The 12,844-nt window shown below is 36.6% G+C and overlaps 1 protein-coding gene across 1 annotated transcript; it reads left to right on the forward strand.

The window, feature by feature from the left end:
- Positions 1-5,568: 5,568 nt before the first annotated feature.
- On the forward strand, positions 5,569-6,607 carry LOC107816051 (miraculin-like). Its single transcript, NM_001325968.1, has 2 exons — positions 5,569-6,080; positions 6,454-6,607. The coding sequence occupies exons 1-2, from the start codon at positions 5,569-5,571 to the stop codon at positions 6,605-6,607; spliced, it is 666 nt and encodes a 221-aa protein (NP_001312897.1).
- Positions 6,608-12,844: the final 6,237 nt, after the last annotated feature.

Genomic DNA, 12,844 nt, shown 5'->3' on the forward strand with positions numbered 1-12,844 from the left:
GCAAGGAGTTCGAATTTGTGATACTTTTCTCGCATTTGCGGGCTTCGCATTTGCGAAGCCCAGGTCTCAAATGCGACATCTGCAACTGATCAAAATGACTTTTGGACGAGATTTTTGATTCATTTTCCAAATTTTCAAAACCTAAAACATAAGAGGCGATTTTCCAAAGACCATATCATCCCCAAATCATAGGTAAGTGATACTAAACTAGTTTCTTTCAATCTTTCACTATAGTTTACAAGATTTCAACCTAAAATCTAAGGTTTTCATGGTGGAATTGGGGATTTTTGGGTAGAAACTAGGGATTTTGAAATTTGGGGAATTAGACCTCAAATTGAGGTCGGATTCCAAAACCAATTATATATCCGGGCTTGGGGGTGAATGGGTAATCGGGTTTTGGTCTGAATTTCGAGTTTGGTCATTTGCTAGATTCTATTGGTCCGGAGGCTTATGTGAAAGGAAATGTTGTGATCGATCTTTGAGTTTGATAGCTGAGCGAGGTAAGTATCGTGGTTAACCTTGGCTTGAGGGATTAGGTCTTATTTTCTTATTTGCTTATTTGCATCATGTTTGAATGTTGAGTACAACGTATAGGTGAGGTGACAAGTACCTATGCGTTGTTGTCGAGTCATAGCATGCGAGTGAGTCATATTCATGTAATTGTAGCTTTCCGTGATCATATTATCCATGTTTAGACTAGTTAATCGTTATGTTGATCGTTTTTATCATGTTTACGGGCTTTGGTAAAAACTGATTATTGATTCAAAGTTGAGGTTTGTATTGTGGAACCTAATGTGAAGTAAGACTTGTTCTTGATATTTCTATCTCCCTGCTATCAATGTTCATTGTTTTCGTGAGGGAGAGTGTTAATACACGAATGGTGATATTGTGCCATGTTATGTGGGTATTAATGAACGAAGGGTGATGTCGTGCCATGTTATGCGAGTGTTAATGCACTAAGGGTGATGTCGTGCCATATTGGGAGTTTTAACGCATGAATGGTGATGACGTGCCACGTTATGAGAGAGTTAATGCACGAAAGGTGATGTCGTGCCGTTTCTATTATTTCATATGGTGAGGTTGAGAGTAAAAGCACGAAGGGTGATGCCGTACATTTTCCTTTACTATGTTTACTTGTTTTTATCTGTTTAAGGTATATTGGTTGATCAAGTTCTTATCACTGCCGTGATTCTTTACCTTGTGATCCCCCAGCATGCCCCCCTCCCGCTACTGCTTGTCTAACTTTTATTTGTCGTATCTTCATACATATACTGTTTAATTGCACAGGTTTCTTTGTGGGTGTCTTGTCTTAGCCTCGTCATTACTTCGCCAAGGTTAGGCTCGACACTTACCAGTATATGGGGTCGGTTGTACTGATACTGCAATCTGCACTTCCTGTGCAGATTTTGGTACTGGCCCGAGCTGATCATGATGTTAGCTACTGGATCCATCCTATAGGAGACCCAAGGTATATCTGTCGGCGTCCATAGAGCCTGGAGTCCCCTTCTAGACATTTCATTTTACTGTTTCTTTCATTTCGAAAACAATTGTATTTCTTTTAGACATTTACTTGTGAAATCTTAGAAGTTCGTGAATTGTGACTCCAGATCCAGGTAGTAGAATATATATTGAGGCTGTTATGAATTTCCGCTTTCATGTTAACTCGTTATAGCTTATTTACTGTTAATTATTGAAATGTCTAAGAATTGTCTTAATGAATCTCAAACGTTGTCTTGCCTAGCAAGTGAAATGTTAGGCGCCATCACGGTCCCGAGGGTGGGAATTTCGGGTCGTGACATGTTGGTATTAGAGGATTGCTCTACGAATAAAAATAGCAACAACAGCGGGGTATGGGTTCAAAGTGGAGATGGAAACCAAGTTAGTGATATTGATTATTAAGGTGTGGTCAAAGAAATATTACAACTAGAATATAGTGATACTCTTTAGATGCAAGTTGTTTGACTCAAATCCAACAAAGGGTACGAGGGAGTATGCTCGCGATGATACGAGGGAGTATGCTCGCAATGATCCTTTCACAATTATACATAACGTTAGGCAAGTGTATTATGCTCCTTATCCATTGGGACGGAATAAGTCCAATTGGTGGGCTGTAATCAAAACTAAGCCTATAGGTAGGGTGGAAGTCGAAAATGTGTTAAATGTTGCATATCAAAATGATATCTCCAGTGATCACCAAATAGTGGACGATCAGTTAGAAAATGATTTGGAACATCCTGAACGCATATTGAAAGAAATTGATATAAATGAAGTAATAATTATAGAAAATATGAACGAAGAATCAACTGATGAAATGGAAACAAGTGAGGACAAGGAATTCTAGGACGAGCAACAATACGTCGACGACGATTAAAATTTTGGGTTTTTAAAGCACTCTCGTGTTAAAACTAGTTTCTTATAAGTTTCAATCTAAATATTTATTATATTATGCAAATGGCAGACAAGGGTCAAGGTAAAAATGACCCTACTAGTTCTCGGGGTTGAGAAAAGGCTAGGAAGGGAAGAGAGGAGGGTAGAATCTGGGGATAATACTACTCTCTCATTTCCACCCTCTTCAGAGATGCCTATGTCTTATCCTCCACCACACGGCTATACTAATCTGCCACAGCATCATGAGGCCTATACCTTCATCTAGACACGGGGCCTTTCATCACAATTCCATAGGACTATACGTCCGATATACAGTCCAGCTACCTCACAAACACGTGGATCGCAACCACATGCATCATATCCACGTGGATCCCATCCCTACATATCATAGCCACATGGATCGCAACCATCCATATCACAGCCATATGGGTTATAGCCATATGTATCACAGTCACAAGGATCACATCCATCTATGTTGCAGCACATGGGATCGCAGCCATCTTCATCATCGACTCCATCCATTTCAGGGCATCACCTGCGAGATCGTAGCTCTGAGCCCCCATCTACACCGTCTACATATGACTCTGATACACATGATGAGGATGATGTTCCATAGGTAGTGCATTATGATCGCAATGGCATGATCATCATATTCCCTGAGGTTAACGGGTAAGAGTTATTTGTTATTTTTGCGTTTATTGTTTTGTAATATTTTTACTAATATTCTCATGTGTTTTTATTGTTAAATTTCAGGTTCAGACCGAATAAGTAGACTACGAAGATAATCACCAATACGATAAAAAGCTTTATTATGGCCCCTATGCGACTTGGAATGATTTCCCATACTCACTGAAGGAGCAAATTTTCAACCAGTTTAAGGTATAAATGTTCTTTTAAGCAGTTTCATAATTTATATTTATGATATTTCCATCTAATATTTAACATTTCAAATGCAGAGTAAGTGTGTATGGGAAGACCGACATAGCGAGTAAGTGGCTTCAAATCTTCATCTTAAAGCCCACAAGAGATTGGCGGATCATTTCTCAGATGGTAGAAAGAAGAACAAGAGGCCTGACTGGTGTCTGCAATATTTATTGGATGATTTATTAAGGAAATGGAAGACCGAAATATTCTTATAGAAGAGCGAACTAGGGAAGAAATCTCGCTCGTCTGAGAAGGGATGCTCATTGCACACTGGGGTGCTATCAGTATCGGGACAATAAGAAGAAGATTGGTAATTGCTTAAATTATTACATTTTTACTTTTTTAAGTATATCAATTCTATTTATTTATCAAATTGATTTATTTTTACGAAAAGAAGTATGGGCGTCCAATGCACCATGATGAGCTATTCAAGAAGACACATATTATAAAGAAGAAGAAAGAGGGGGATGCACATAGGTGGGTCGGGAACCGAGCAGAGTCTACATATATAATCTTTCAATTTTTCTTTAAGTGTTTTAATTTACTTTTATAAGATTTTTTATATACTAATTTAATTTAAAATAACGTAGGGTCGCTACCAAAGTAATTTGGAGGACTTCATTCGTAGTCATCCAGCTGGTGAATCGGGCGAGCCAACCCAATTTTTGGACGAGGATGCTGAAAGAATATGGTTAGAGGTTGTTGGCGGTCCAAAAAAGGGGAAGGTATACGGGCTTCCTGGAAAAAAATTACATCGTTGTAGGAGTGAAATGCAAGGAATAGGGAGTTCCTCACAGGGAGAGGCACTTAATAGGGAGAGCCTCTCGCCTATGCAGGAGACAGTGGCAAGGCTTACATCCGAGCTAGAAGCGGCGAAGAAAAGAGAAAGGCTTAGATATGTTCAATTCCTTGGTATGCAAACTCAAATCAGAACTCTCCTTTCTACTAAAGCTTTTTCATTGCCCCAGTCTCGTGAGTCATCACCAGAGGATCGACCTCCATGTGATCATTCCTTTCGTCCTCCCCGTGATCGTTCCTCCCATCCTCCTCGTGATCGTTCTTCCAATCCTCCACAAGACTGTTCTCTATATCGTCTTGTAGATAAAAGTTCATCAAGTGGTGATGATGTTATAGAAAACACCCCTTGACCAATACTTTGATATACTTTGAACTAGACTAATAGAACTAGTTTTGAATTATATTGAACAAATTTGAACTTGTTGTAATTACTTAGTTTTGGCTTGGTTTTGAATTGTGATGTTTAATTGAACTTTGTTAGTTTTAAAGTATTAATTGGATTTTTGTTGGATTTGTGATGAATTAGGAGTTGTTTGTCGTGATTTGGGGGTTATTTGATGCGAATTGGGGGTATTGGTATGGTATTTTTATTTGGCAGGTGATGTAGCTACCAAAATAGGCATTTTCTGCCAAAATTAATCCTAGAAAACCAACCGACCTTGGTCAGTAACTAAAAAATATTAAATTCAAATTACCGACCAATTAATCCTAGAAAACCAACCGACCTTGGTTAGTAACTAAAAAATATTAAATTCAAAATACCGACCAATGTTGGTCGGTTAATGCACATTGAATTCACATAAATTCAACATTACCGACCAACTTTGGTCGGTAAGTTGGCTGCCATGTCAAGATTACCGACCAATGTTGGTCGGTATTATTAAATTTTAATTGTTTATATATATATATATATATATATATATATATATCCGAAAAGTTTTTTTTATTTCCAAAATATTATAGATTAATTTATTGTTCATCGGTAAACAAAATTATGAAATTTAGAACACCGACCAGCGTTGGTCGGTAAAATTAAATTATTAAAATAATATTCCGACCAGCGTTGGTCGGTTTTTCGGACGATTTTAAGCAGATTTTTAGTAGTGATACTGTCTTCTGCTTATAAATTTTTTATATCAAACTTTTATTGAAAACAATTTTTTTTTTAGTTGTTACACTATGAAGTTAGTCAAGCTGACTAATAACGAAATACAAAACTAATCATCTTAAGACAAAATAAATATAAGCTATGGGTATGTAGATAGAAAATATTTCGAAATTTACCACGCCAATTGATATATGTCAACTTGTTTCTTTTCCAACTTTCCTTTACTTTGTACTTATTATATGTAATTCTACACAGTCCTGCTCCTCTTGAATCTATAAATTGGAGCTCTATAGAGCCTCTCTTGCACCATCAAACAGTAGAGTTTAGAGAGTTGAAAGTAAAGCTTTGAAATGAAGAACCTTATTCTATGTCTTTCAATTGTACTGTTTCTTCCCTTAGCCTTTTCATCAAATTTTTCTTCAAATCTTATCCTTCCTTCTGAAGTTTCCAGTGCCTTGTATCCTTCAGTTCTCGACACTGATGGCAATCCTCTCAAAGTAGGTCTCAGATACTTTGTGCTACCAATTTTAAGGGGCACGGGAGGTGGCCTTATTTTGTCTAGAGTTGTTGACAAAAATGTTAAAAATTGCCCACAGGACATCGTCCAAGACCCTAATGAACTTCATCTTGGCCGTCCTGTGGAATTCTTTCCTGCATACCCTAGTAAAACTGGCGAACTTATTCTCAAAAACAACCCCATAAATGTTAAGTTCTATTCCCCTAGTGCCACATCACGTTGTGCCAATTTTACTGTGTGGAAGATGGACAAGAAGTATAAGTACGTGGTAGGTCGAGGGAAAGTAGGGATTTTGAACAACATACGGAACTGGTTCAGGATTCAACCGTATGGAAAAGGCTACAGGTATGTATAAGTGAATTTGGAGCGGGTTTAATGGTTCAACTGAACGCATTGCTTTCTACTCAATCTATACGTATATATTCCACGCGTCCTATTATGTAATGTTATTTGACTGAGCATAAATTTAAGAAAGAAACAAAATATAGACATCTGGTTGCTATAAACATTTTATTAATGATAAAACCAAAAAGTTTAGAATAAAATAATTTCTAAATATAGAAAGATGTCATTCTTCTCGAGACATATTAAACAATTAAGTATGCCGCAATAAAATGATATAGAGAGAATATATGTCAAAATTTTGATTCTTTTTGTGCAATATATATATACGGATTAAACTCTGATTAACTAACGATAGAAATTCCTAAATTTGCAGGTTTGTGTACTGCCCTACCCTGTGTGTTCCTTGCAAGATTAAGTGCTCTGACTTGGTCATCTCTTATGAGCAGCAGGGTGACAATGCTGACATTAGACGTTTGGCTGCCTCGGGCAATGAACTGCCATTTTCTGTTCAGTTCAAAAAGGCATAGATTGACATGTTAAACTCCCAGCAATGTATTGCTCTTGTACTAAATAAAAAGCCTATGTGTTTGACTACATGGCAATAATATAAGATTAATGCTATTTTTGATCTGTTATATACTTGATCTGATGCTATAGTGCACTGCATTTTAGAAACGTGCATGCAAAAATTCTGACCCCCGAAGAGTTTTCGGTTTAAGTTTCTTCTGAACTTCTAAAATTTTAACAAGGTTTTAAGATGGAGTTCACTAGACAAAGTAACTACTTATTGGGCTTCCGGCGGAAATGAACCTTAATATGGTAGTCTCTCTTATTAATCTGTATTCATAAAATAATATATTTTGGAAAATTAAACAACGTAAAACAGGAATGCAGAAAAGTAAAAATTAATCCGAACTCATTAAAATCACAATGTTTTTCTAAGAAATTTAATTATCTCCTATTACTTGAGGTTTAGGATTATTTTCTCTCATGATTGAACGAATTACCTCACCTGGTGTAGCGGTACTTCAAACCTTAGTGACCAACGAACTCAAAGATCGGTAACAAATCACCCTTACTTTGTTTTTGTAAGAAAACAATGCAAAAACAAGAAGAGGTTCCAAAATTTTCGTAAGGAAAATGTGAGGGAAGCCAACGGGTTGGGTTCAAACGAAGAGGTGCAACTCTCTGAGATGGCCTTTCGCGAAAAATAACTATAAAGAAATAAAACATGAAAATAAAATTTGAGGGGAAAGTTGATTTACCGTTACAAAATCGGTTAATTTAGATTTTAAAATATTAATATAATTTTAATATTTAACAAATAGGTTTGATCAAAAAAATTAATTAATCATAAATCCGAAGCTAAGCGAGCGATTACCACGACGCGAGACTTGACTTCTTCTCAATTCTTTAAGAACTAGAAGAAGTGCAATTTATATAGCCAACAAATGAACTTTTCTCCTCCAATATGAGACAATATTCCTTTGTAAAGGAGGAAATTCAAAATTTTATTTTTTCCTCAATTTCCTATTCACCTTATTTTTAACTAAAAAACCAATTTATGTGACATTTTTTGTTTTAGAGAGTAATTTGACTAGTCTTTGAAGTTAAATTGGATTAGATCAACTTAATATTTTAAAATTTAAATTTAAATAAACAAAAAATAATGTAAGTTGCAATTCTTCCATTTCAATATATAGAAAAAAATACATTCTAAAATATTAGTCAACGTGTATACCGTTTGAATGTTAAGAAACGAAAAAGTGCCACATAAATAAATTGAAACATAGTAGGTATCAAGCAAGGGCGAGTGTAGAGTATGCCCGTCGGTTTTATTTGAACCGAATATTTTTACTGCGGAGTATAAATTTATGTGTAAAAAATTATTAAAGTTTTAACAAATGGTAGGTATGAACTCATAGCTTTAAAACAACAATGAATTCAAAATTAAAAACATTAAAAATTAAACCCACAAAATTTAAATCATATATCCGTCCCTCCAATCAAATTTGACAACATTGTATTAAGATACTATGTCATGAGACTGTATCTCTTAGTTGAGGTACCTATGTGAATCGTGGTCCACACATGACATGGATGACAGTAGAAAAGGAAAGAAATGAGTGCCTTCATGAATTTTATCAACAAGTAAATTATTAATCTCTCCATTTTAACAATATTGTCTTATATTGGTTTAGCACAAACTTTAGTAAATAAAAATAATTTTTGAGATACGTTGAGTCTGAAATCTGCATAGCATTTGTGTAATTTTAAATGTCTCTTATTAAAAAAATATTAAAATATGTCAATTTTTCTGAAGCAGACTAATAGAAAAAAAGTGTTAATCTTTTTGAGCGGAAGAGAGTATCAAAAAGACAAAGTAGAAGTATTTTGACGAGAACGGTAACCTGTAATGCCAATGAACAATTATAACAAGAACTTCACCTTTTAAGAGAAATTTTTAAATGTCTAAAATAGTACAAACACCGGTCGTCTATGATAAGATGAAAAAGTTAGGAAAACGTTTTATGGCGAACTTCGTGGTACCCTAAAATGGTGATGGAAAGGAATATTTTTATTAAGAAGTGGACGAAAAGTGTCATGACCCCAATTACCCTTCGTACAATGTCGTAACGACACATATTCTCTAAGACTAGGTAAGCCTAACAAACATGCGGAAGTGAATGAAACAGTAATTTTAAAAAAATTAAAACTCAACAACATAGATAAAAGGAAATTCTCTACAGCTAAATGTGTATATATTAGCCCAAAACTCGGCGTAATACAAGTCACAAGCTCTCTCACAATACCAAAACCATTCCTATATAATTGTGCCTAGTAAAGAAGGAAAATATAAAAAGGGATAGAAGGGGACTCCGAGGCCTGCGGACGCCGGCAAGTATACCTTGAAGTCTCCGTAGTAGAATCCCAGCTAATGCCTGGACTGGTAAGTATTACCTGGATCTGCATAAAAAAATGTGCAGAAGAGTAGCATGAGTGCATCACAACGATACCCAGTAAGTACCAAGTCTAACCTCTATAGAGTAGTGACGAGGTCAGGTCAGGACATACTAAAAATAAATAAACGACTGAGCAAATGTAGGCAGTGTAATAATGACATTAATAAAATTGAAACGACGAATAGTATATCAAGGCTAGCTACACAGAACTAAAGAAAATAGTGCAACACAAAGAAAGACAACAATTAATATGCAGGGGAAACAAACAACCCAAGGCCAAATACAGCAAATAGTGAAAGGATCAACAAGGGCCACTACCGAAGTGCTGCCTCGTAGTCCCAAATCATAAGAATAACTCACAATCTTTTCTTATATCACCGCAGGAGCCTATACATTTAGTTTTAAAAATTATTTTTTTCAAAATAGCATCCCGCGTTTAGCCCACCTTTTTACACCGCATGACTTCTAGTAGTTCACCTATTATCCATGCGTATCAAGCGCACTTTATATCACCGCATGCGTTTCAACACCCAGACCTTATACCATCGCATGCGTATCAATATCACAACGTATCACAGTCGCACCTCAAGTGTCCAATATCACAACTTGCCAGAGAAATCAAACAATAACAGAATTTAACAATAAAGATCCCACGGATCAACCACAATGTACACAACATCTCAACAATAACAACTAGAAGAATGGCAATTTCAAGTAAAGAATTCAACAGTTAATTAATGAATATGGAATAAGGAAACAAGAATTTTAACGAAACATGTAGAGCAATTAGCAAGTAAGATATAAGACAAGTAGACATATGAAATTAGTCTAAAAATGATGACTATAACATGTTAAGGTAATTCAAGTAAGGCATGAAAGAAATTTACACAGCTAAAAAACGGTAATTTCCACATTTGGCTCGTGCACACACTCTGCAAAATCGGTAGTTGTTGTTGTTGGCAAACTCTGCAAACGGCAAGAACTGATCTCAAGAACCCCCCAAACTCCATCACACATGCACGGAGCATATCCTCCAATATCTGAATAGTGCACTCGGACTGCCCGTCTGTCGGAGGGTAAAATGTCATACTCAACTCAACCCGCATGCTTAAATCATGTTGTACGGCCCTCCAGAACCGCGATATAAACTGCATACCCTGGTCATAAATGATGGATACCGGCATGCAATGAAGCCTAACAATCTCTTGAATATCAACCTTAGCCAACTGCTCTGAGGAATAAGTAGTCACCGCAGGAATGAAATGAGCCAACTTAGTCAGCCTATCCACTACCACCCAAACTGCATCGAACTTCCTCTGAGTCCGTGGGAGCACAACAACAAAATCCATAGTAACCCTCTCCTATTTCCGCTCTGGAATCTCTAGCTTCTGAAGCAATCCACCTGCCAGCAGATACTCATACTTTACCTCCTGACAATATAGGCACTGAGCTACATACTCCACTATGTCCTTCTTTATTCTCCTCCACCAATAATGCTGCCTCAAGTTCTGATACATCTTCGCGGCACCCGAATGAATGGAGTACCGCGAATTGTGAGCCTCCTGGAGAATCAACTCACACAAACCATATATATTAGGCACACATAGCCTTCCCTGCATCTGTAATACACCGTCATCCCCAATAGTAACTTTTTTGGCATCGCCGTGCTAAACTGTGTCCTTGAGGACAAGTAGATGGGGGTCGTCATACTGACACTCTCTGATACTGTCATATAGAGAAGACCGAGCAACTACACAAGTCAAAACTCGACTCGGCTTAAAAACATCCAATCTAACAAACTGATTGGCCAAGACCTGATTGAACAGATGTTGTAGACTCCGGTGGTCGGTATAAACCTCACAAGGGACACCATACAAATAGTGCCGCCAAATCTTCAAGTCATGAACAAGATAATTCTTCTCATGCACTTTTAACTGTCTAGACGCGTAGGCAATCAACCTACCGTCCTGCATCAACACTGCGCCGAGACCAATACGCGATGCATCACAATACACAATATAAGACCCTGAACCTGTAGGCAACACCAACACTGGGAATGTAGTCAAAGCAGTCTTGAGCTTTTGAATTCTCTCCTCACACTCCTTGGTCCATCTGATCATAGGTGCTGCAATAGATGAGAAACCTTCTACAAATCGGTGGTGATACCCCGTCGAACCAAGAAAAATCTAGATATCCATAGCTGAAGACGGCCTGGGCCAACTCTGCATTGCTTCAATCTTCTTCGGATCTACCTTGATCCCCTCACTCGACACTACATGGCCCAAAATTTCTACTGAATCAAGCGAGAATTCACACTTTGAAAATTTTCCTTATAACTTCTTTTCTCTCAAGGTCTGGAGCACGGTCCTCAAGTGCTGCACATGATCCTCCCGGCTCCGGGAGTACACCAGAATGCCATCAATAAACACAATGGCGAATGAGTCAAGATAGGGCTGAAATACACTATTCATCAGGTGCATGGATGTTGCAGGGGTGTTGGTCATCCCAAAAGACATCACAAGGAACTTGCAATGACCATACCGAGTCCTGAATGTTGTCTTCGGGATATCCAACTCCCAAATTTTCAACCGATGATAGCCTGAACGCAAGTCAATCTTGGAGAACACTCTGCCACCCTGTAGTTGATCAGATAGGTCATCAATGCATGGCAATGGTGTCATGACCCGAAATTTCACCATAGGAGTCGTGATGACACTTAGTCTCTAAGACTAAGTAAGCTGATTATAATAACAATTCAAGCCATTTTTATAGAAATAGAAACAAGTGTCGAAACCAACAATGAAAATATTCAAACAACCTGCCAAGGTTGGTAATACTGAGTCACGAACTCTAACTGAATACATGAAATGATCTGAAGGATCAAATACTCAATAATGTTTGAATAATAATTAAAAGTACAATAAAATGGAAAGACTCCAAGGGACTGCGGCGACCAAGTAGTTCTACCTTGAATCCTTGCTATCAACACACTAACTCTGCTCGAGTCTAATATCTCAAATACCTGGCTTTGCATAAAAATGTGCAGAAGTATAGTATGAGTACACCACGATCGGTACTCAGTAAGTATCAAGACTAACCTCGGTGAAGTAGTGACGAGGTACAGTCAAAACACTCACTAATCAATTAACTTGTGCAGTGTAGCAGTAATAATAATAATAACAATAATAATAATAATAATAATAATAATAATAATAATAATAATAATAATAATAATAGAAATAAATAGAAATGATGAAAACAAGAATCAATCAATAATATAAACAACAAGGCAACAAGAACACCATAAATATTGCTCAAACAAAGAAGGAGCACAAATACAACCAATCAATCAAGTCCCTAAAATATACGTCTTTCAAATGTAAGTACTTCAAGTATAAATCTTTAAAATATAGGTTTTTCAATAAAAATCCTTAGAATATAATCCTTTCAAATAAATATATATTTCGAATATACTCCCTACAAATAAATATCTTTCGAATATAATTCTTTCAATTAAATATCTTTCAACTATAATTCTTTCAAATAGTATTTTTCAACTATAATTCTTTCAAATAAAAGTCACCTTGTGACACCTCATTTCAAAATCATAAAAATACAGGTCTCAGCCCACTTTCATATTTCCACGACATCTCGTGCCCATATTTCTATCACAACCGCACGGACAACCGACGTGCCAAAAATATCAATATATAAAATCCGCATGATTAATTTATTTTAGAAATAGTTTGAGTAAAGAAAATGACATAGCATTTAAAATAAAGCATAAGATAAGCTACTCAT

Source organism: Nicotiana tabacum, chromosome 19 (genome assembly GCF_000715075.1).
Source record: "Nicotiana tabacum cultivar K326 chromosome 19, ASM71507v2, whole genome shotgun sequence".
NCBI classification, from domain to species: Eukaryota; Viridiplantae; Streptophyta; class Magnoliopsida; order Solanales; family Solanaceae; genus Nicotiana; species Nicotiana tabacum.